Source organism: Halichoeres trimaculatus, unplaced genomic scaffold (genome assembly GCF_033239565.1).
Source record: "Halichoeres trimaculatus isolate MK-OKI-2021-1 unplaced genomic scaffold, fHalTri1.1 fHalTri1_scaffold_7, whole genome shotgun sequence".
In the NCBI taxonomy this organism is placed as follows: domain Eukaryota; kingdom Metazoa; phylum Chordata; class Actinopteri; order Labriformes; family Labridae; genus Halichoeres; species Halichoeres trimaculatus.
Window position 1 is genome coordinate 8,538,035 of NW_027437185.1, and position 23,860 is coordinate 8,561,894.

The 23,860-nt window shown below is 39.7% G+C and overlaps 1 protein-coding gene across 2 annotated transcripts; it reads right to left on the reverse strand.

The window, feature by feature from the left end:
• Positions 1 to 14,289: 14,289 nt before the first annotated feature.
• LOC141793651 (sterile alpha motif domain-containing protein 3-like) lies at positions 14,290 to 23,217 on the reverse strand. 2 transcript variants are annotated; one of them, XM_074674464.1, is made up of 8 exons: positions 23,144 to 23,217; positions 21,321 to 21,383; positions 19,966 to 20,127; positions 18,492 to 18,573; positions 17,367 to 18,310; positions 16,992 to 17,144; positions 15,881 to 15,970; positions 14,290 to 15,183 (listed from the first exon to the last, which is right to left on the reverse strand). In XM_074674464.1, exons 5-8 carry the CDS (start codon positions 18,297 to 18,299, stop codon positions 14,878 to 14,880), a joined length of 1,482 nt encoding a protein of 493 aa, XP_074530565.1. In that variant the 5' UTR covers positions 18,300 to 18,310; positions 18,492 to 18,573; positions 19,966 to 20,127; positions 21,321 to 21,383; positions 23,144 to 23,217; the 3' UTR covers positions 14,290 to 14,877. The 2 variants fall into 2 exon arrangements, with proteins under 2 accessions (XP_074530565.1, XP_074530567.1); XM_074674466.1 differs by lacking the exons at positions 21,321 to 21,383; positions 23,144 to 23,217 and having other exon boundaries at positions 19,966 to 20,484.
• Positions 23,218 to 23,860: the final 643 nt, after the last annotated feature.

A 23,860-nucleotide genomic window follows, 5' to 3' on the forward strand; every position in this document is an offset into this window, starting at 1 on the left:
ACAGTCACCCGCAAAGCCTCAAGAGACCCTAAAACAACCATTTTCCTTTCCTGGAAGACCTAAATTCCACTACAATGCTGCGTTTCCACCAAGCAGTCCGGGTCGGTTCAGTACGGTTTGGGACGGTTTGGGACAGTTAAGTCTGATCCCGTTTGCGTTTCCACAGCAAACTGTGCCCTCTCGTGGTGGGTGGCGTGTAAGCCGGATGCCGGACGCCGGAAGCCGCAGCTGGTAAACAATAGCGCGACGCCGTAGCAGCTTACCCCGCTATTAAATCCAACAAAGAAGAAAACGCGACACAGTAAACAAAGAGCACAGATGGAAGACATGCAGCATTTCGTCCTCTCTGTGATTTTCATGTAACTCTCTGTTGCAGGGAGAGTGCAATCAAGCTTCGTTTCAGAGAAGTCTATGAGCCGCCAGGAGAAATGCAGCCGCCGTCGTCGGGGTAAGTTACGATTCTTTTGACCAATCAACCGTCTGCAGTGTGTTGCTCCATCTCCCAAGAGCGGATTGGTTCAGTCTGGCACCCATACGAAAGGGTCCCAAAAAAGTGGGACGGCTCGTCTCGGTTTTTAGGGATCCGCCCCGGGATGAGTCAGTGAAAACGCTGCTAAAAGCGCACCTTACCGAGACGAACCGAACCGGACTGCTTGTAGGAAACATGGCTTAAGACACCAAAACAGTATGTAAGGGTTAAGTATGCACTGTTCTTGTTGATGTTTCCCCTTCTGAAGGTCCTTTATCTTTTTCTGACTGAGGGGGGAGGTGAGTTCAGTTGAGAGTGATCAGTGCACATCTCTCACTGACTGACCCCTTTTCTTTCCTTTGTTGAATTAAACTGATCTGTGTGCAAGTTAATTGACTGTTGAGAACTTTGTAAAAGCCCAAACCTTTTTCTGAGTTGTATCCTCCACCACTTGGACCCTAAAAAGGTTCAGATCACCTGTGGTGAAAGTGGATTCAGGACTTTCTAGGAGAGAAGATTTAAGGCTGCTTCAGTCAGAGACTGTGAGAAAGAGATAGGAGGTGATCACAGAATTAAATACTTCCACAGGGAGATTTCAGCCTCCTGGGGGAAGGTGTCACACCTGCAACACATGCTTGATAAAGGTGCTAAACTGTTTCAGAAACTTTACCCCTGCAGAGATAAAGGAACAATGCACAGGGTCAGGACTTTGGATTATACCTGCAGTGTTTGTCTCTAATCTCTGAATTGTCTTGTTGTGAAAATGGCCTCAGCCAACCTAAACTTCAGAGCTCTGTGATGAGTCCTGTGGCCGGTCCCAGGATGTGATCAGGGAAAGAGTGCAGCCGAGATGCACGAAGAAGTGGAAAGTTAACTTGTAATAGAAGAAGAAGTCCTGGTATTTGAGATTAAGAAGGAGACAGGAATGATTAAAGAAAGCAGAGTTTGTCTGTGACCCAAACACTTCACAGATGAAGCCTCCTTGGTTCTGTCTGCAGTGTGAGCAGCAGAAACATCAGCTCTGTTATGATCCACTGGGCCTGAAGACACAGAAACAGAGGGAAGACTTTCTATGAGACCGACTCTACAGCGAGGACGAGTGTAAATGGAAAAATCAGAACAGAAAGTCAAGCAGGCCACAGGGAACTGTGAGCTCTGATTTACAATTTATCCTTTTCTCAGAGAAAGAGCAGAGATGATCTCAGAGTTATGAGAGAATGAGCTCAGAATGAAACGACCTTCACTCACAGGAATCAACAAAAATAACCCTCAGAGCCTGAAAATGTGTTCTCTCTGTGCAGGAGGAGCTGTGACTGATGTTACTGGAGCTGCTGAAGCTGATCAGCTGGTAATGTCACAAGAATAAGCTTCACACACACACACGCACAACTACATAAACACACCATCTACATATTGATGTGCAAATATGAAGACACAGCTTCCATCTTCATGAAGAAGTTAAAGTCAGTGTGAAGGTGAGACAGACGAGAATAAATGTGTGTAAGTGTATGTTTTATGTGTGTGTTGTCACCCTGCAGTTTTTCATCCCTCAGTCATCATCTGCACCTCATTCTTTCTGAATCCTTTAAGAGGCTTTCATGTCGATCACTCCATCTGTATGAAAATACAAACATGAGTGATCATAGAGGGGAACTTTAAGAGCCCTCCCAGCATGCCGAGCAACCCCTCAAAAAGTCCAGGTTTTTTGGGTTTTAAAGTGGACTAAGCTTTGAGAGAAAAGTAAAACGTAAAGACAAAAAAATCTTCTTGCAAAGTCTCCAACTCTGAGAAAACTGGATGACAAAGAGAAAACAGGTTGGCACCTCCACATCTGCACTTTGTAGACACTTCTCTCTCTGAAGCAGCTACTCAGCCTCCTGTTGGATTGTTTACCTGCAGAGTGAAACAGAATTACCCCAGAGTGGACGACAGACGATCGTTTTAATGAGGCAGCAGAGACAGAAAACACACAGAACAGACCAGCGGTTATTTTCTTTGTGTTACATTGAAGGTCTGAAGGTGGACTCTACCGTCATTTACTCACTCCTGGTTGGACACATCAGACTGCAGGGTTAGTTGTTAGTGGGTGAAGCTGCAGCTCCAGCTCTGCCAACAGGTATTTTATGATATAGACTACTCTTTATTAGACACACCTGTTCAGCTGCTTATTAACACACAGGTCTAACCAGCCAATCACATGAGAGCAACTCAGTGGCTTTAGTCATGCAGACATGATGAAGAAGAGCTGCTGAAGTTCAAATTGAGCATCAGGATGGAGAATGAAGGTGATTTACGTGACTTTGAATGTGGCTCAAAAATTTAGATGGTAGAATCAGAGCTTTGCAAAAAACAAAGTATTGATTTTTTTTTTTTTTTTTTTTGTCCCTAATTTTGATTATGGATTACAGTTTCTTTTTTCTTTTTCTTTTTTTTTTTTTTTGAATATATATATTTTTATTTTCAATTCTGGCTTGCAATTAATATTTTATTTATTTATTTATTTATTTATTTATTTATTTATTAGAGATTTTGGCCTTCTGGCAAGTATATCATTCTGCAAAACTTTATTTTTGTTTTCTTTTTATGTATGGATTCTTGCATTGATATGGTGTGATATGAAGGCGCTCTGCTGAGGTGTTATAGAAGCTCATGATACTCAGCTCGTGCATGTCGACAAGACTCTTGACAAGACTCCAAAGATTCTATTCTGCTTGTCATAAGCTTCAGTCCCTGAGGATTATTCTTGATCTGTACCGGCTGAATTCACTTCCTGTTGATCGAATCAAGGTAGTCCTTTCACTCTCACACTCAGCCCACCAGAAAATGTGTGAAAGCTTCAGTGTTTTCAGCTCCATGCAGCTCTGTGTGTCCTCAGAGTGATGGATTGATGTGCAGTGTGTGAGGCTGGTTCGTCTGAGCCTGAGGGAAGTCTGACCTCCAGTGATCAGTCTTTATGATGCTGCTTATGGCTGTTAGCTTCATGACCCCACAGAGGACAAACTGCCCATCTTATCACACGCTCTCTTTCTCACACTGTCCCTTGGTGTGTGTATCATGGGACAAACAGGACATCATGTTGATCTGAGGAGACATCAGCTCAGAGAAATGATGATTGATTTGAAGGATGAGACTCTTTCTTTAAAGAGATTCCTGCACAGTTTAAGGAGAAGCTCTCAGCTCAAAAATGCCAATCAGCGTCTGTAGGACACAATACACTTCAGATAACCTCCCAGGTGAAATTCGACCCAGAAACACTAGAGTGACTACATGCAGCATTTGTCAAAAACAGAAAAGATTTAATACTCTGTTAATTTCTCTACAGACAGCCTCCTTCAGTTAAACCACCTGAACAAAAGTTTATCCTCAGCTTTGAATAACTACATATTCTGATGTTAATGAAGGTTTTAGTTGAGGATATCTGTGAGGCAGGAGGTCAGACAGAGTTTCAGGTTGTTGCTGAAGAAAAGCTGCTTTTGTTTCTCTTTCTGTATCGGTTGGATTCCTCTGACCTCCGTTGCCAAAGGGCTCAGATTAGTGAGGTGCTGGTGCTTTATCAAAGAGGATTTTTCATCTGCGGTGTGGAGACTCAGCCTGACATCAACTCAAACAAGAGAAACCTGGATAGAGGAGCAGCTTCATAGCAAGGATTTCCTTATCCTCCATGTCATCTTCTGTCTCTCTTTCTCTCCCTGCTTTCTTTTAATCTCTCCTTTTTACTTTCTTTATCCATATTAAACCACTGCCTGGGTTTCCGTACTGAGCAGAAATGGTAAAATAAATTTTTAAACTTACGCAGGGCACAAGTTAAAACACGACTTTTTTTTGTTAATATATAAAGCAGAGATATACTGCTGTAAATAATACATGAATAATAATAATAATAAAAAGCCTGTTTAGAGTCTGCACTGTTCTTCAGATGCCTTTTTGTTCAACGACCGACTGCATCCAGCTCCTAAAGTTAGTACATCTGTATTTTCTTTGAGTAACATGATTTGAAACTTCAACTTCAGAGATTTAAAAAATACATAAACAAATGATTTGTTATCTATTCTGCAACAAATATATTCATAAGCAGCTCTTTCTCGCAGGAATAAGACGTCTCATTGTCTCTTTGTCTGGAACCAATATGACTCCCATGTGAGCCGTCTGAAATGAGAAAAGTCTCTCACAGAGTGTCTTTGAATAAAAGAAAAAACACAATGTCATCCTCAGATCATTGCTCACAGTGTGTTATTCATAATTTAGATGTGTCCAAAACAACAACAAAAAAAAAGTGGTGAGATGAGTTTTAAAGAGCACAGCCGATTTTTGTCATATCAAAGGAACTTTTGTGCAAAAGGAAGGTTTTGTGAATATATTACATATTAATAATGTATATATTGTATAAAGGAAAATGTTGTTTGACATTTGACCTCAGGCTGTCTCAACGAATAAAACATGTTTCCTTTCTGTGGTTGGAATGTAGCATCCATCATTTATCCTGTGAGGGGCAGCAGTGCCAACAGCAAAGACCCCTGTCCCCAGCCACTTCCACCAGCTCCTATGGGAGGATACCAAGGTGTGCTGAGGCCAAATGAGAGATACAATCTCTCCATCATGTCCTGGGTCTACCCCGGGGTTTCCTACCAGCTTGGCGTGCCCAAAAAACCTCACCAGGGAGTCATCAGTGAAGCATGCCTGGGCTCGACTCCAAGGCTCTTCCTGAATGTCAGAGCTCCATAACCTGTCTCTAAGGCTGGAGCCAGACACCCTTCAGAGAAAGCTTGTTCCAGCCACTTGTAATTCCGATCTTGTTCTTTCAGTCACAACCCAAAGCTCATGACCATAGCTGAGGGTTGGAACATAGATCGACTGGTAAATTGAGAGTATTGCCTTCTGGTCTAACCTCCTTTTTACCGCAATGGACCACTAAAACATCCGTACCATTGCTGACCCTAGCCCCATCAGGGAATATTTCCTTCTTTTAAAGAGTTTTCTTAACTACCTACCTAGTTATCTTATTTTCTGTTCCTCCCACCTATCCTTTGTACACCCATAACACATTTTCCTCTGAGCACACCTAGTGATTTGTCTGGATGCTCTGTTGGCTCATTAAATCAGACGTTTATTTTTTCTTTTTTTCTTTTGTTGTTTTTGTTTTATTTCCTTCATTTTTTCTTTTATTAGTTTTCACTGAAGCCGAATTCATCCATTTGGATGCCCATTGGCAACCACATAGGTAACAACTATAACTACAACTACTCAGGGCATGTCTGACTTGACTGACAGGTGAGCATCCTGTAGCTACCTGCAAAGAGGCTAAAGGTCTGCCTCTTTTATACTAACTTGAACTAAGCTAGGTTGATTTCATCATTTCTAATAAATCCTCCACCATTCATGTGCTCCAAAACGTCCGGACATAAATGGGTAATGTCATGGAAACTACCTCCATAAAGGGATCAATTCAATGTAAAAGTTTCAAGTTTGACACATCTCTGCCTCACTTTTCCAATCACACAACCCCAGAACATTTCTACTCCTCTAAGGCCCTGAACACATGTAGCTGGTGTAGAGTAAATTGGTGTCAAATAATGAGAAATAAATTTGTTTCCAGCAAAATCCCACTTCAGCAGAGACCTGATGTTTGGACAACTTGCTTTTAATTACCTCTTCTTCCTTGGGAGTGGAAATTAGAGCGAGACCTAGGCCGGGGTGCCTGGCCTTTGTTAAAATGGGCATTTTCAAAAACAAATATCCCCCATCATTCCTTTTTAAAAAATACTTTTGTCCACACGTAACAGGGCTAATCCACCTATAAGTGGGGCTTGAAGAGTGCCAAACCCACACATAGCAGTGTTTTTTGGACGTGAAACCTCTTCCAGCCAATCAGAATGAAACCCTGTCATTCAGCCATTGTGTTTGAGAACCAAAAACTTTGTTCCTGTACATGAAACCAGAGTTTTCCAGCAGCAGCGTTTTTAGAAAACATCGTTTTTAATGATGTTAAACTCTGGTTTTCCCAGATACCCGGCTACGTGTGGACATGGCCTCAGTTTGTCTCCTAATCATGCCAACAGTATCACCAGTTCCTCATCACCTGTTTCCAGGATCTAAGCCCCACTCTCATCTCACTCAGTTGCCAGATTGTTTGTTAGGTTGCCATGCATGACTCTTCAGCACCAGAACCAGTTCTGACCAACCTCCCTGGTCTCTGCCCTTGTCTGCTTGTGTGAGCTAAAACCTTGGAGACTCCTCTACCTATCTGTAGTCTGCCTGTTCTGCTGTGTTGTTAAAAACTGGTGAACCCCAACAATTGAGCACCTGTGTGCTGCTTTTAGTTTCTCCCTCATACCTGTTACAGTTTCAGGGTACCGCTTTAATCAGGATTTGTTTGTGCCAGTGTAACTTCTGATTTTCCCCCGTGCAAGAAAAACACAGGCTGCTCTGTGAAACATGTTGCTCAGACTATCCTCTGAAGTGGTCTGAAAACAGCATTTTTGTTGCAGTGCCATGGACAGTGAGCAGTCTGCATTAATACTATGGTTATGACTGTTTTTAGATAACATTTGTTAAGTTATGCAAGTGGACCTCCTCTGTGTGTGTGGTTCCTTCATTTTTTGATCATCATGGTGAGTGAGCATGAGGAGATCTTAGTGTCACACTTGGAAAAGAGACTCTCCCTCAGGTGAAGTGGGTGTGTGGGTGGGCAGCAGTGAGCCTGTCTTCACTTTCTGGCATCCTTAGATCAGACTCGTGCCAAAAGCTGAGCACATGCCAGAGAAAAGCTTGCTGTGTCAGAGTCCTCCATCCTACAAACAAACAGCTCTGCTTGGCTCTAAGCAGACGACCTGAGCTTTGCCTCAGTTTAAGTACATATCTGTCATCAGTTTGTCCTTTTGTCAGTAAAGAGTGACAGATGTAGACCTGTTTTTTTTTAGTCACCTCCAGCAGACCAAAGCTGCTGTAACCGTCCAACGCTCATTTCAAAACCAGGCGTCCTATAAGGTTTTCAGCTGATAGAATCATGTGATATATGTGAGCTTATGTTTTACTGATGCCCAGGTTAAAACGAATGCTGAAACAACTCAGCCCTGTGTAGAGAGAAGTTTCTTCCTCCCCACTCCCTTCCTTCTTCCTTCATCCTCCATCGGTCTGTGTACCTGAGTCAGGACAAAAATATCCAAATTAAAGCCAAAGCTGCTGAATTCCTGCAGAGTCCGAGCTCAGGGACACTTTGGCACATGAGCAAATCAGAAAACTGCGGGGGATGTCATCACCTTCCTGAGTGGTCCAGTGTTTGAGCCGGCAGAGGCTGATTAGTGACTGCTGGCAGCGCTGCAGCGGTGGAGTGTGTCAGTTTGTAACTCTGCCCAGAGACCGCCCACCAGAGTCTACGACTGGACGCTCGGTGAGCTCCTGTTTGACAGAAAACCTCCTCTCTCTGAAACTCAGGGGGCTTCATTTGTACAGTCTTATTTTAGAAAGAGACATCTCCATACTCCAAACCAATGTCTGAATACCTTTTTATCCATTTTCTTCCTTTACTTTGATTGATTATGTATGTGACTTCTTGTCGACTGTTTTTTTCCTCTCTTTTGATTGATTATCATAATGTAGGAATGTTCAGACAGGTCACCATCCACAGAGTAAGATCTCCTCTCTCAGAGTCTCTGTCCATCACTCAGCCTCCTCTTCAGCCTCAGAGGTCGTCACAAAGTGATTCTTTGACATTTCAAAGTCTCTTATAGAAACTCTGGTACATCCTGACCTTGACAGTCTTTCAGTGTGTTCAGTGACTCATTCAGCGACAAATAACATGATGTCCATGTGTTCCAGCCTTGGATGAACATACAGACGCTCACATACGTAGACAGAGCCGAGGCTTACATCAGGTTACGTCTGTATCTGAGGCAGCAGCAGGAAAGTTCATCATGTTCGACTTTAACAGACCTTCAAACATCACTGAGAGAACAACGAGTGGTAGAAACTCTGTTGACTGATTCAGATCTTTAAGTGAAAGTTTTCTTTCACAGTGAAGTCTTTACTTTAGTGTCTTTCTGTTGATTTTTTTTTAAATAAATACAGAAAATAGCAGCATCATCCTCATAACGTTACAAAGTTTGTTGATTTTTTTCTTCTCACTTTTCTGCTCCTGCAGTTTTGCAGTTTGCTGTTTTCTTTAATTTGTTTGATGTTTCTTCCATTTCCTTGTGTCTTTAATATCCTGAAGGTAATTTCTTTGTTAATCTGTTTCCTGAAAACACAGATATGAGGGGATCCCAGGGTAAAGAGGATTCTTCAGTTTTTAAGCCTTTTTTTCTCTAGGACAGCAAAGGAAAGAAATGAGGTGAGAGTGAAGAGAGCGTGAGCTGGGATCTAGCAGCAGGAAACACGCCGCCCCTCTTATCTCCTCTTCCAGTCCAGTGAAGGATCAGAAAGCAGGACGAGGGAGCGTTGAAGTGAAGGACGCGGAGCAGGGATACAGCAGCAGGTTGCTGACTGAATGAAAGGTTTTATGATCATCAGAGAAAATCAGAACCTGAGAATCAGGATGTGGAGACACGCAGAGAGAGACGGAGAATAAAGGAGGGAAGCACTTCCCCGTCTTCTTATCACGTCTCTGCAAATCCACTTTCTAATCTGAGACCAGAGAGAGAAGAGAGGATGAGAGAGATCCAGGCAGGATGCAGCTGTAGGTAGCAGCCTGGAGCTCTTATCTCCTGCGCTGGTTGAGTTTGAGCGCCAACAGATGGCATTGTGAGGCCGTCGTCACTTTAACGTTAAAACCTGATCCCATCAGGACATGGAGGAATATGAAGACCTTTCTCTTTTCTCCTCTTTGTCTCCCTGTCTCTTTCTTCTCTCGCTGGCTTAAACCCACGCCGTCACTTTAAATCACGTTGTATTACATCTTCTATAATCACATTACAGCCTACTTTCATTTCCAGGAGCTCTCTAGATGAAACGTCTGCTCGTATGGACGGGTTCTGCAGATCATTGTGTGCTAAAAGGATGGTGAATCATCAGCTGCTCAGCACAGTAAAACACACACACACACACACACACACACACACACACACACACACACACACACACACACACACACACACACACACATACACACACACACACACACACACACACACACACACACACACACACACACACCTCATATCTGCGTGTGGACATCTTTGTGTGGTGTGTAAGAGTTGAGATTAAAATTACATTCACATTCAGAGACATGAGCTTGTGCATTTTATCCCATCTTATTTTATGGAGGCTGACCTGTGCTGAATGCTTATCATCATGGGCTGTAAGTCTTTAAGAGAGCTGCTCGTGTGTGTGTGTGTGTGTGTGTGTGTGTGTGTGTGTGTGTGTGTGTGTGTGTGTGTGTGTGTGTGTGTGTGTGTGTGTGTGAATTTTCTCTCCATTTCATCAACTTTAAAAATGCTGATCCAGAGGAGCAGTTTGAAACTGAGGCAGAAATAAAGGTTATCAGGGCTTTGCTGCAACCTTTCACAGTTTGGACTTTCTGGAACAATCTTTAGAAAAACTGCCTGGGCTTTGAGAGTTTAACCCTTTTTTCTCATGTGATAGTTCAAGGATCACACTTGGCAAAGGGACTCTACCGAAAAGTCTCTGAAAAGTGACTCCAGACCAGTTGTTCATAACTCCCTTTCATCAAGCCTGTTTGAAAGAGAACATGGAAAGGAACGGGAATGTCCCTGTTTTGGTCACTTCTCAGTCTGTTCATCTCATTTGTGGTTGCAGGTATTCCATCAGAGCGAATCAGACCAGGAATCATAAACATTAAACCTTTTTTATGTCTTAATTTAAACAGTAATATTCTCGTTGAGATACAAAATCTTTATTACAAGTCCTGGTTCAAACAGCAGCATTAAAAAAACAGCAGCATTCAGCGGCACAACATGCAGACTGAATAATCCTAACTTTAGGATTAGTCCACTTTTAGGTGGATTAGTAGCTCAGATCAGGATGAAGGAGCAGAAACTAAAAGAGACAGTAAATATGAGGAACGACTAACAGAAATTTGGGACCAAAAGTCACAAACACAGACAGCTGTAGAGGATGGTAAAGAGCTTGAAACGATGGCAGCTCATGTGGTTTGGCTGCATAAAGACTGATAAAGTAATGTTTTATAATAACCATTTCAGGTCAGGGAGGCTCTGTCACATTAAGAAGCAGTAAAAATAGTTGTTAAGACACAACACACCAGAGGATCATTTGGAGAAATGATCAGTTACTCAAACACCAAAGCCCGTCGAGGGCTGCTCTGAACTACTCAGGAGATCCTTATGGAATGACGTCACCATTTTACCAAATCTCACTAAGATCACGTGTCGTTTTTTTAGAATGGGCTGCTTTAAGCAGTTTACAGCCAGATTAAGGGATTTCTACAATGATAAATATGTGGAGGTTTGAAAATCTGCACCATCCAGCATTGCTACTTTCTATCAATGATGAACCTCTTTATGCCCATTTTTTTCAGACTTGTAAGGCAAATAGTTTTATCAGTTGAGTCCCTCTAGATTAGGTTATGTATTTATTTTTTTCAATTTTTTTCTTTGTTTTGAGGAAAATAGGATTTTTATGACTGGCAACAATTGTTGCTGGTGGTCACTAGGTCATCTGATAATTATATATAAATAATACTAAACAAGTTGTTTAAAAAAATGACAGTAATAAAGTCATAATATTTTTTTTTTTTAAAAGGTGGTGTGTGTTGGGGGGCATCGGCTATGGTAAGTGCTTGTGTGTCAAGAAAATTGAAATTAATAAGTAAATTATGAGCAATCCTGCAGGCAGTGTTTTCCTCTGGTTTTTGAATAGCTTTGTGCCCATTCACAGAAATTATCCCATGAACAAAAAAATATATGTCCCAGATACAGTTTTTTGGTGGAGGGTTACTCTAGAAACTTGAATTATTAAAAACTATGAATATGTTTGGGGAAAAAATAATAAAAAATGTATGAAAATTGGCTTTTTCCAGGACAATTTGCATCCACCATGTCTTCCACCTGAAGGAGCAGGAGGCAGATGATGTCATGTGACAGGAACCACTTGGAAACTATTTTTTCTAAACCAAAATCTTTGTCTAAGTTGTCCTCTAGCATATAAGTGGAAACAATTGCATTACTAAAGCTGAGATTTTTTTTTATTGTGAGTAGAAAATAACAGTGATACACTTCAGCAACAATTGTTGCCAGTGGGGTAAAATGGGTTACAGTATGGGACAGCAGAACACCTTCTCTTTAAATAACTTGATTTAATTTTGCAGGTTTTTTATTTTCTAAATGATGATATTGCATGTCTTAAACTTGAATCCCTCCTCTCTTTAACTGAATCCTGCTTGTCTTTACTTCCAAATAAGACCTTTTTGCCTCTTTTACTCTACACTCTGACCCTCCTTACTGCTCCAAAAATATATATTCTTCCACATTCACCGTGTGTCCACCAACTTATTTCCTTTCCCTTTATCTCCACCCCCTCTGCTCTCCTCTGGGACATGGTAAGTTTGTTGAAAGTCCGTGTTTTCAGAGCATTGCTCGTTGTCTCCTGTGAGTAACTTTATCTCTCTGTGGTAGATCTTTGAGGCCACAGCCTGAAAAGATGGATTACTTAATTAACTTAATGGCCTGAGTGAGCAAGTGTAAAGAGTGTGTGCGCCGTACTGTATGTGTGGATGTATTAAGGTGTGTATAATTAGGGAGAATGTGTGTGTGTGTGTGTGTGTGTGTGTGTGTGTGTGTGTGTGTGTGTGTGTGTGTGTGTGTGTGTGTGTGTGTGTGTGTGTGATTTTAGCAGCATAAAAAAGGCTCATTACCCCAAAACCAGGGGGACAAATTGGAACCAATGGTCTGATCATTCCTCAGTTTATGATTCATAGTTCTTTGTGCTTCCAACCAAAGCGCTTATCCTGACATTTTTATTATCACAGATCCAGTATTAACACACAGTTAAACAGAGAGCATGATTATACAAGTGAAAGTGGAGGTCTGAAGCTGTGGAAACGATAACACTGATAAAAAGTTGTGACTGAAAATATTTGCTGAGGCTGGAAAAAATATGGTCCAGGAGGAAAAATGAACAAAGAGGTTGAGTGAATGAAACTACAAGTGTCGTCCAGTAGGTGTAGTGCCTAGGAGTTTAAACACTCAAGTCACTCAAACGGCTGAGCGCGGCTGTTTTGCATCGAGACTATTGTGGCTGGAGTGCGCTGCAGCAACACGTCAATCTCTGCAGAGCACTGCTAGATTGTACCAAGCAGAAAATCGGACACAAAAAATGTTCAGAGTACCCGGTCATTTCAAAATAAAGCATCTAGTCCTTGTTTATCAAAACTATGTCTCTGGCACATGGCCAGAAGTCATCAGCAGGTCAGATCCAGAGGAAATCCAAGCTTTTGGACATGAAAAGTTGATTTCAGAGGTGAAAAAAACATCACAATTCTATACAACACAACACATCCTTTCTATGAAGACACCAACAGAAAGGAGAAAGCATGGACTGAAGGTGCTGAAGTTTTGGGTGGGCCAGGTGAGATTAACATATAAGATTAATTATCATGCAAGTACGTTGTCATGGGATTCCTAAAGAAACATGTGGTACTCAAGTGATCTTGTGATCACAGGTATCCAGCTGCTTTGGGCACTGTGGTGTGCAGTGTTCCAGAGACGCAAATTGGGGCATGCCACAAAACTGTGGCACTCACGCTTTATGTGTGAATTAGGGGTTAGCCCTGGGTAAAAGTAAAGGAGCCAGAAAACTATGACTAGATGAGATGATAGATAGATAGATAGATAGATAGATAGATAGATAGATAGATAGATAGATAGATAGATAGACTATGTCTACATCAAACACAAAATCTGTTTCTGTTAATATGTATAGGATCTCTTATATTTACCCTCCATAGTGAGTTCACATGTGGTCATAACCTCAGCCCAAAACCAACTTTTTCATTATATACACAAAGTAAAAACTAGATTTATAATATTGACAGTTAAAACTACACTGTAAAATGTAACATGTTGTTTCAACTTAAAAATATGAGTGAAAGGGCTGCCTTAAAAATCTAAGTTAAGTGAAAAAGAATTATTTGTCATCTTCATTAAACATTCCTTGTTGTGTAAAAATCTGCATTAGTTTCATTGATTTAGATTTCATAATTGACTTAACTCCTGCAGGTAGTTGTTTGAACCTGCAAATCTCTCAGTTCACTTAAAATGGTCAGTTGTTTAAACTCTTGTTTCAGTTAACCTGAATTGGATTTGTTAGTTGGTTGAACTACTTATGATAGTTGTCTGAACCTGTAAATGTATTCCAGCATAATTAAGATATTAAGTTGAGTAAACCCTTTAATTTCAGTTAAGTTGACTTGGGAGTTATTGACTGAACTTTTTACGGTTGTTGTTTTAATATGCAAATCTATTTTAGCTTAATTAAAAATGTCAGGTTATTTAAATTAAATTAATTAATCTACTTAACATAATTCAATATTTTTTTGAACTTAAATTTCCATTTCAAAATAACTAATGTTTCCTGTTGTACTAACATTTTCTTAGTACAATAGATGCAACAGACTAACAAATGCCTATATCAAGTTTGTTTCAAAGAGAAATATGACAAACAGCAATTAACATGCAACAAGTTCAACATTTATTGCTGCATTGCATGACATTGCCAACCCAAGGCATTTTGAACAACAATCACACTTTTAATCAAGTGTGCGTGTGTACCCCCTGCCCCCCCCTGCCTACGACATCAGCAGTTCACAAACATAATGAACAACAGCAGTAAATGGATGTGAATGATACATTTCAAACATTAAAGTGCAAAGTCACAATTCACAGTCAACAGATGCGGAATACACAGCTGGAGAACAGGGCATTTACTCAGAGGGGCAATAACTGAGGAAGCAAAGGACTGTGAGTAAGTGTAACAGTTGAGCCTCTATATGGGACTACTGAACTGCTTGACAACTGTGAATAAAGAACAATGTAAACAAACAGTGTAAGGTCAGAACAACTAAGGATAAGGGTCTTGTTAAAAACAAAAAACTGAGGCAAAGACAAGATATACAAGAATAAAGTTGTGAAGTTACGAGAATGGTATAAATAACTAGAAGTTGTGAAATTATGAGATTATAGAAACATGTCTGAATAGAACATCTTGAAATGAAAGAAATGTACGAGTATGCGCATGGAGCAAAAGTGAAAAAACGGAGCGTCTCCTTTGAGCTTGTGGTCCATTGAGTGCTAAATAATAAAAGATTACTAAATTAGAATTTAGTTAAGTGCAAAACGTAAAAATTTCCATTAGCAAAACCTATGATGACAAGATAAGAACTTGAAATGAACAACAAAGTTTTAACACTCAGGCATGAGATGAGTTCTCTGAGCACAATCTCAGATGGTTTTCCGTAGCAGCCTGTTTCTTAACCCATGCACAAGTGGGGAACACTGTCCTCCACCAATGTTCATCAGGACCTTTTGAATGACTTCAAACGTGTACCTTAGTTCTTTTGGATAGTCTATGTTGAGAGAGTAAAGAAGACCCATCAGCAAAGCCATGGCACGTGGGATGTCCTTCAGATCGGACAGGATCACTGCTTCCTCGAGAACCACTACTGTGTCAACGATGTCTCCTCCATCCTTCACCATCACAACACCAACTTTCATACCCTTTGTAAACGTGTCCTCACCATCTGTGGCCTACACAAGATTTTGAAGAAGGCAGAAATATATTACCATCTATAATTGTTCAGTTAGCAATGTATGTATGTATGTTGACATCAACAAAAAAAAACAGAAACAAGGTTACCATTTCAGACATGTTGATAACAATCATCACCCTACTAAATTTTCCAAACTTGGTGAATAAACTTGATTTTGATTATCTAAGCTGGACAGATCTTTTCAGACATTTTTTTGTAAAGGAATGGTGTGCAATGTTTGCCACAGAGAAGGAAAATTCATTTAAATTTCTCATTGCCACCAGCTCAGGAGACATTGTTGAACTTTTTTTGTTATTTTTTTTCCCCTGAGCTTTATATATTAATTTTAAAGGGACAGCATGAGAGAGACAAGGATGCAGAGAGAAAGTGAGAGGGGGTTTGACATGCAGCTAAGGGACTGAGTCACTGCAGCAACCGTGCTCTACAATGCCTTGAGAATATATATATTTTTTTTTTAAAAAGGGGGAAAGAATTTGTTGCGTGAGCAGAGAGCAGAAAAATCTGTGTCGTGAAGAAAATTTATTCAACATCGGAGTTCATATTTTTGTCCAACACCTACAGAAAGCACACGCTTATAACATGTATTTTTTGTAGGCACCACTATGCAGGTCCAACAAGCCATTTTACCTCAAATTATTCTTTACCACTACAATAAAGAAATCAAACATGCTTACCTCGACAGTCTTGAAAAATCCGGATGATTTCTCCTTGAGAAAGTGCGGAAGGCCCAGCAGGAGAACTGTCCTCTTATGGTGGTTCGAGCTCTGTTTAGAAAAAAAACAGTACTCAATAACTGGCATTTCTATACGATTATAAACAGCGTTTAAGACCTCTCAAGTAAAAATAAGACATTAAGACATATTGTGGCCTCACATTTTTAAAATCAAATTTAATACTATAAGACTTCAATGATCCACCATGCTTGTGTTTTCTTCATTCTTTGAGATCTGGGGCCTGCACTACGAAGCAGGTTTAACAAACCCAGGGTATCTTTCAGTTACCCAGCCTCACTTAACCAAGCAGTCGTGATCATACCAAACAGTCGCACAACAGGGCTTATCAACTCAGTAATTGATCCCGGGTTTCCCAGTCTGGACATTACCGCATTCACATCAAACAGGTGAAGTTGGCAGCATCTGACCTATCACAGACATAGTCATATCTGACAGCAGCATTGACATTAAATAAAACCACTGCTCCATGGGATGGCTCTCATCACATTTTATTCCTAAACTGACGTGTTGCTCACATGCAATTCTGTGGTGTACTTGCAATGCAGAGAGTTAGGTTGTGAATAAAATGCATGCACTGCGTCCAAAAAATAAATAGATAATAATCTTCAATAAAATTAAGACAGGCTCCTGACTTTTTTAATGAGCATAAAAGAGACGGATGCATATTCTCTCTCGCTTTCATTGAAGGACTGACAGCCCTCTGTCAGCTGATCAGACTGTCTCACTAAATCGGTGATTCATTTGCCAAGAGAACTTATCGGTCATGAGGCAGAACTTTTATACTTTGTGATCTCAATCTGGATAATAACCTGCTCCAAACCAGATTAGGTTCACAGAGTATGCTGCCATGGTGACTGACTCAGAGCTGAGCTGAACCAGCTTTCTGAAACAAAAAACCCAGAGTTTCCTGTAACGCTGAGTCAAGTAACTCAGTTTTCACTAAACCCGCTTCCTAAAACAGTGCCCAAGAAGGAAGTTTCACAAATACAGTGTGGAAGATCCCAACAAGTGTGAAAGGCATTGATGAAAAAAATCATTCCTTAACACTTACATTATCATCGAGAGATCTCAACAGCCTGGTTAGGCCTTCAATGCCACTCTTTGCTCTGTACAGCTCCAGGAACCTTGTCAAATGCTGGTCCAGCCCGGCAAAGAGGCAGCCCTTCAGGTCGACTGATGTAAGGCGAGCAAATTCTGCTTCAATCTGTGAGTGTAGATAAAAACAAGCAACAAATTAGCGAGATCCTGAAAGAGTTAAAAGGTCCACATACAAATAAATGATGGGAAAACACAAAAGTCACACAAAGGTAAAGTGGCATCTGATTTACAGTGACTATGGATAAATATTTCATACAACCACAGTTTACATAATAAAAACTATCCCTTTAAGAGCAAAATTTGAGAAAACCACTCAAAAACACATTACCTGCCGTTCAGAGAACAAGGCCGGCCACCTGTCTTTGACTTGTGCCACAAGGGGTTCATCTTCAACTATCTCCTTCCTTCGTAGCGCAAATGTGTCACTCATCATTTCACCAACTTGCTTCCAGTCAACCTTTCTTTTCTTCATCTCACTGACCATGGCCAATCTCCCAGTGTCAAGGTCATCTTGAGCTTTCCCTTCTGGAAAATCTGGCAGGAAGTTCACTTCAGATTTTCTTGCCCTCTTAAGTCTTTTTGAGCTTCCTGAGGCACGAGCATTGACTCTGAGCTCGGAGGATCCTGCCACTCGCAGCTTCTGCCGGAAGTTGCCCATTTTAAACTTTAAACTGAATTTCCAGCAATACCACCCACAGACAGACCCTGGTTCCTTCAAACAAGGATGTTTTTTGATGAGAGCTTGAGCCACATCATCATACTCCTCACGTGATGGGTAGGGATTGTGGGTGTAGATGGCTTCTGCTAACTTGTCTAAGATGTCTGATTTCATGTCTTTTGAAATGTCAAGAAGGGTCCCATCTCTGTGGAAGGCTTCATTTCCTTGCTTCAGTTTCAGCTCAACATCAAATGCAAAGGTAGGAATGTCAAATGGTTGAGGCAGCTGACGAGTTTGGGTATGACTGGGGGAGTCCTCGAGGGAAGATGACAGGCTTGCTGTGTCCAGAGTTGAATCTGTGTGGTATGATTCAGAAGACTTGGTGTGCACTTTCAAAGTTGCTCTATCTAACGGAAGCTCTGACATGCTACTTAAATTGCACAGTTCATTATCAAATTCCGGGTCTTTATACTGAATCACAAGGTCACCCTCCAGTCCCAGTTTGATCTTCAGGATAGAGCAGAAGTCATCAATAGTCTCAGGCAAGTTGTCGATGGTAATCTTCCTGATGTCATTTTCACTCAAGATGATGCGCAGCAGCATGATGAAGCTGTCTGAAAATGAAGAGAGAAAAAAATCATGAGCCAGACCATTTAGGCTAGGTTTTGGGTTAACACTGGACTACATCACTTAAGGACACCTGGGTCAGTTTGGACAGCTGTATGGAGGTTTTTGAATGTTTTTGTCATTCCATGAATATCAATTACTGATTTGTAACCAACTCTTATAACATACCTTAATCGTTAAAGACGAAACACTTTAAGATGATACTCCGGTTCGAAAGCTGATGCTCCAAACCCAATGGACAAAACTCCAACTGTGAAGAAATAGAAATTACATTTTTCCTCTGGCATTTACATTTCCATCCTCTCAGTCTGTTAAGGGGCTAAACACTGCCCCTAAAAAAACCGCTAGAAAAATATATCTGATCAAAAAATTTTCAACATTTTGCATTAATGTGTTAATTAACCTCTGTTTAGTTCAAAAATGAAACATTTACAAAACTTTTTTAAAATTAATTTTGATATTTTAAATGCCAATTTTATAAGTGGGGAAAACGATTTTGGCAATAAACAAAAAAAAGCAAACAAAACTGACTGATTTTCAATATGAAATGTTATTGAAGCCGGGAGAATTTTTTTTTACCTGTTATCACAGTCGAGGATATATCCAAGATCAAAAACAAATTTGATGCATTGTTAGTTTTTGTGTACCATCAGATTTTAACTTTTTTTCCCTTCAGTCTGTAAAGGGGCTGAAAACAGCTCCTAACAAAACTGCTATATTAATGTATTAGTCTTTTTTTTTTTTTTTTTTTTTTGGGGGGGGGGGGGCAAAAATGTGTTAACCTGATTAATTCTATAACGTTTTTTTAAAAAATCATTTTAATATTTTAAATAGAAATTCTATAAGTTTTGCTTCACATTTTGGGGGAAAAACACCACAAATTGACTAATTCTAAATTTTAAAAAATGATTAGAACCTGGGGAATTTTTTTTTTTTAACCTGTTATTACAGTCTTGGATATATCAAAGATTAGTAAAAATAACTTTAATACATTATTAGTTTTTGTTTACCATCAGATTTGAACCCTTTCTCCTTGCTTAGTATGCATTTGGCCGTCTGTTTCATGATTATAATTATTAATTAATTAATTAATTATTAATGAATGTTAATGTTCAGAAACCTGATGCTAAGTTTCATTTTTCATTATTGTTATCAGTGAAAAATGAAAAATTATTTCACTGAAGCATTTAGATGCTTGCCTTTCCATCAAGAAAATGACAAGCACTTCAGTCATAGGCTGGTGGGGAAATGTCATCATCATGTTGTCAACATTAAAAAAGACCAATTGGACCTCTTCTCTTTAAATTGGAACGATACAATTGCGGAATGCATGTTTTAATACTGTAACAGCCAAGAAATCAAAATATATGATTGTAATGTGAGTCTCTGGGGCCTTTCCCCCCTAACGGAATGAAAGGATTTGCCTACAGTGTATTATAGACCTTTTACAATATTTCAAATAAAATTCCAAATAAATCACATAAAATTAACATTATTTACAAAAAAAATAATTCCATTTGAGGCAATATAGTGAAAGTTAAGGCCAAATTTCAAGTGCAGAGGGACAACAAATCCCCTTACAGTACCTCAGCGTTAAACTACAAACTTAGGTGCAGTAGTGGCAAATGTGGTGCAAAAATACCTTAATGAACAAGAAAAGCCTTTGGTGACACCACAACTTGGCCCTGGACAGTGTACGCTGACAATGGAATGTAGTGGTTCAGGTCTTCAGGTTCGGCGACTATCAGTTGAGCAGAGTCTCTCTTGACAACTTCGTAACATCTCAGGTGTTCCAAATACCAAGCTGAGAAAGGTTCAAGAAGAAATAACAGCTTGTTGCACACAAGCAACACATGGACAATCTTACAAAAATCCGGAAGCCCACTGGTGCTGCCAACTGACACAAACATCCCCTTGGTGTATCTTGTTCCGTGTATGTATGCAGTTGTGGCCAGAGATACACTGCTCAGAGTTCCACATTCCTTTTCAATCACTTGCTGGACAGAGGCAGCCAAAATGTCAAAGGAAACATTTGAGACTCCTTTTACTTCCACTGTTGGTTTGAAAAGGTTGGGCATGTCCATGTAGTATGCCAACATAAGTTCATGTCTGAGGGACAGAGTCAATAGAATGTTTTTGAAATTGTTGACATCACGAACCACTTTCTTGAAAAAGCTATTTTTAGCTTCAAAGCGGAATGTCCAAAAATCAACCACTGGTCCAAAGCAGCGGATTAAATGAGTATAGTGTTCCAGAAAGTGGTGCTTAGGTTTGAGTTTCACCCCTGGAAATGCAATCAGTAAGAGTTTTCTGTGCTCACTTATTTTGGCATCAAGGTAACACAAGCTTTCATCTGTAAAACTGGAGGATGCCAAAATTTCCACAATGTCTTTAAGTTCGAGAATTACAGACCATGCATCATCATCAACAGGAACAACATCACCTATGAGCAGAGGCAAAAACCTCAAAAGAGTCCAGTTCTCGTGGCCGTTGCCTCCTATAGTTTCACTCAAAAGTGCTTTTTCTGGAATTCTCTGTGGACGGTTAACTCTGTCAGAAAATTTAAAGGGGAAGCGCTGTATGGCAGCGTTCAAATAATCCAATGTAAAGTACCTTTGTCCAATTAATTTTTTCAAACACAAACAAATTTCAAAAGGAACAATGCCTTCTAGGAGGTCATGCAAAAAGTCAGGTGGAAATCCTGTTATACAATGGAAGTAAGATAATTTGTTCAATACACAGTCTCGTTTCACTCCTTCAACACTTTTCAAGTGCTCATTCTCTCTCAGCCTGGAAACATTCTCATTGAAGGACTCTTTGGTTCTCAATAAAAATGAATTACTTTGCACAGAACAACTCTGAATGTTGCTACGACTGGCTGAACAAAAACGACAAAACTTATCAACATTAAAGGACTCTTGAAAACCAGAAAATGCATGTGCTCCCAAATTATCAGATGATACATACAACACTGTAACTCTAATACTGGTTCCTAACCTGCTAATGTAGATCCCTTCGTTTTCCAGCAGTTGAAGGTCTCTCAAAAGTGGCTCTACAACCCTGTCAAATCCAAATGTTTTAGTGTCAACACTTTTACACAAAAGAGCAAGATATATATTAGACAAGGACGATCTGTATTTAACAGGTAAATTTGATAAAACCCAGTATATTGCGCACAACTTGTGCTTTTTTTTAGAGGTGCCTAAAGGGTTACAGACCTCGAAATCATCAATATACAGACCTAAACAAATTGTCTTATCTTCCCCAGACAGTAATGGGTTCCCTTTGAAATATGATCCGTCAAATGCTGTCTTGTACTGACCAGGTAGTGATTCTGTATCTTCTAGAACTTTGTCAATGACATCACCCCTACTTAACAGTCTTTGCAGTGTTTTGAGAACTGGGACATAAACAAAGGTTTTCTTTGATGGCAAGTCTAAAACATACTCAACTGGGTCTATGACACCAAATTTTTCTTTGAAATAGGACAACCTTTTCAGATCTGATCCCAGACACCCACTCTGGGATATGGAGCTGAGTGGATTGATGCTGTGGAAGGCTTCTGTTACCAAATTTATAGTGTTTTCATCAATGTTACAACTGTGCTGCCTTAAGACCTTTTTTACGGTGTTCTCATTTAACTCACCAATCAAAATACCAATGTCATGAAATTCACTGACTATTTCCTGAGTGGCAAATTTGGAAACATGCAGGACTGCTTGCATTCGCAGAAGTAGTGATGCAAGTCTTTCCTGAATTTTTTCACTGGTGTCATGGTACTCTGGTTCATCATCTGAATTATCCTCAAGTGGTCTATGAAAATCATTGTCAGCACCATGTGACTCTGATTCAGCGGTTTCACTTTCTGATACTACACATTGTGTAATGATCTCTGTCTTAAAGTCTTTTAAAGTACAATGTGGGTGACGACGAGATTTATGTGATGTAAAACTAGAGAAAATGTTAGATTTGAAAAGACAGTGATTAAATGGACAGGTGACAGTCTCCCTATTCCTCAGGTGCTTCCCTAGATGAGCAATATATTGTTTTAGGCTGACAGCATCTTCAAAGTCACACAACAAGCATTTCACTTTAAAGTCAACAAGTCCACCACTCTGTTCTATTGGCCCATGATCTCTCAAGTGGACCTGCAAGGACCTTTTAGATCTGAAATACTGTGCACAGTCTTTGTATACGCAGGGTAGTGGACAGTTTCTTCCGTAATGTCTGTGGCTACTTTGGTAATGTTCAATGATTCTCTTGCGATTTCCACAAAAAAAAGTACAAAGTTTACAAGTCCACTTCATTCAACATAAAAAAAAGGGTGGAAGAAAAAGGCACAGTTGTCATCACTGTAGACCTGCGGAGAACAGATTATACAAAAAAAGTCATTTATAAATGCTATTAGAACTAGGTCTAGAAATAATTATTTTCATTATTGATTAATTTGTCAATTATTTAAATAAATAAATTAAATGTCAATTAAGTCGTATGAAAAATATAGAAAAATGCCATTCAGTGTTTCCTGAATTACAAGACAATGTCGCCAAATGTCTTATATCGTCCAAAAACCAAAGATATACTCAGTGTATTGTCATAAGGGAGCATAGATACAAAATATTCACATTTAAGAAGCTGAAATCAGATAATTTTGACTTTTGTTAAAAAAAACAGTCATTTAATCATCTAAATAGTTAATAGATTATTGTTCAATTGCTGCAGCTCTAATTATATTTCTAAGACCCTTCCCCCACATTTCCTGTTAATACTATTCATAAAGAATTCAGATTATCTCAAAAGTGGTTGTATCCATGTATTACCTTTCATAGATGGCGTGCAGCAGAGCTCGTTACGGAGAAGCAGCTGGAGAACTGGTACAGGAAGGTCCACAATGTACCCCTGAGGACATTATGCAACAAAATGTATTTAAAATACACCTAAAAAAAATTGTTTAAATAAAAAAATGAACATAGAATATAGCAAGAAAATAGGGCTGCTGCTGCTACAGCATGCTAACCTCAGCCACACTCTGCAAACCCACAATGTGATTAATAGTTTAAAACGACTTTCAATATACATAGCATTTTTCAGATACTTTAAGTCTTAATAAATTTTGCTCTATTTTTTCCCATTTAATTATTTTTTTAGACTAGTTTACTAGAAAATCAAATTGGAAAGTACCATCATAATAATGTGTTATCATAGGACAGTCATACTACATATGTAAAAACCAGCTATAGCAGAGTCTCATACCAAGTGGCAATAATGTTGAAGGAAACACAAAAAATAAAAGATTTACATCAAGTGTTTGCACTAAATACAACTGCTATAATGTTACATCACGTAAGTTTTAAGGCTGTCACTTTTTTCTAAAAATTAAAGTTGAGCGGTTTTCGGAAATGTACTCGAATAATCTAGACATTCGATTCCCCCACATCCACCCACCCACCTGTAGTAAGGGACAGAGACTCTCTTACCCTTTCGGTAAAGACACTGCGGAAAAAAACAGTCACAAGGGGTTTAACTCTTGACTAAAC

What these genes read in the sequence shown, in the direction of transcription:
- LOC141793651 (XM_074674464.1), bottom strand. Translation starts at nt 18,299, where the DNA reads ATGCTGCTGCGCATCATCTTGAGTGAAAATGACATCAGGAAGATTACC. An exon ending in TGAGATCTCTCGATGATAAT is followed by an intron (nt 15,971 to 16,991) that starts GTAAGTGTTAAG and finishes TTTTCTAAACAG; the next exon opens with AGCTCGAACCACCATAAGAG. An exon ending in GATTTTTCAAGACTGTCGAG is followed by an intron (nt 15,184 to 15,880) that starts GTAAGCATGTTT and finishes AATCTTGTGTAG; the next exon opens with GCCACAGATGGTGAGGACAC.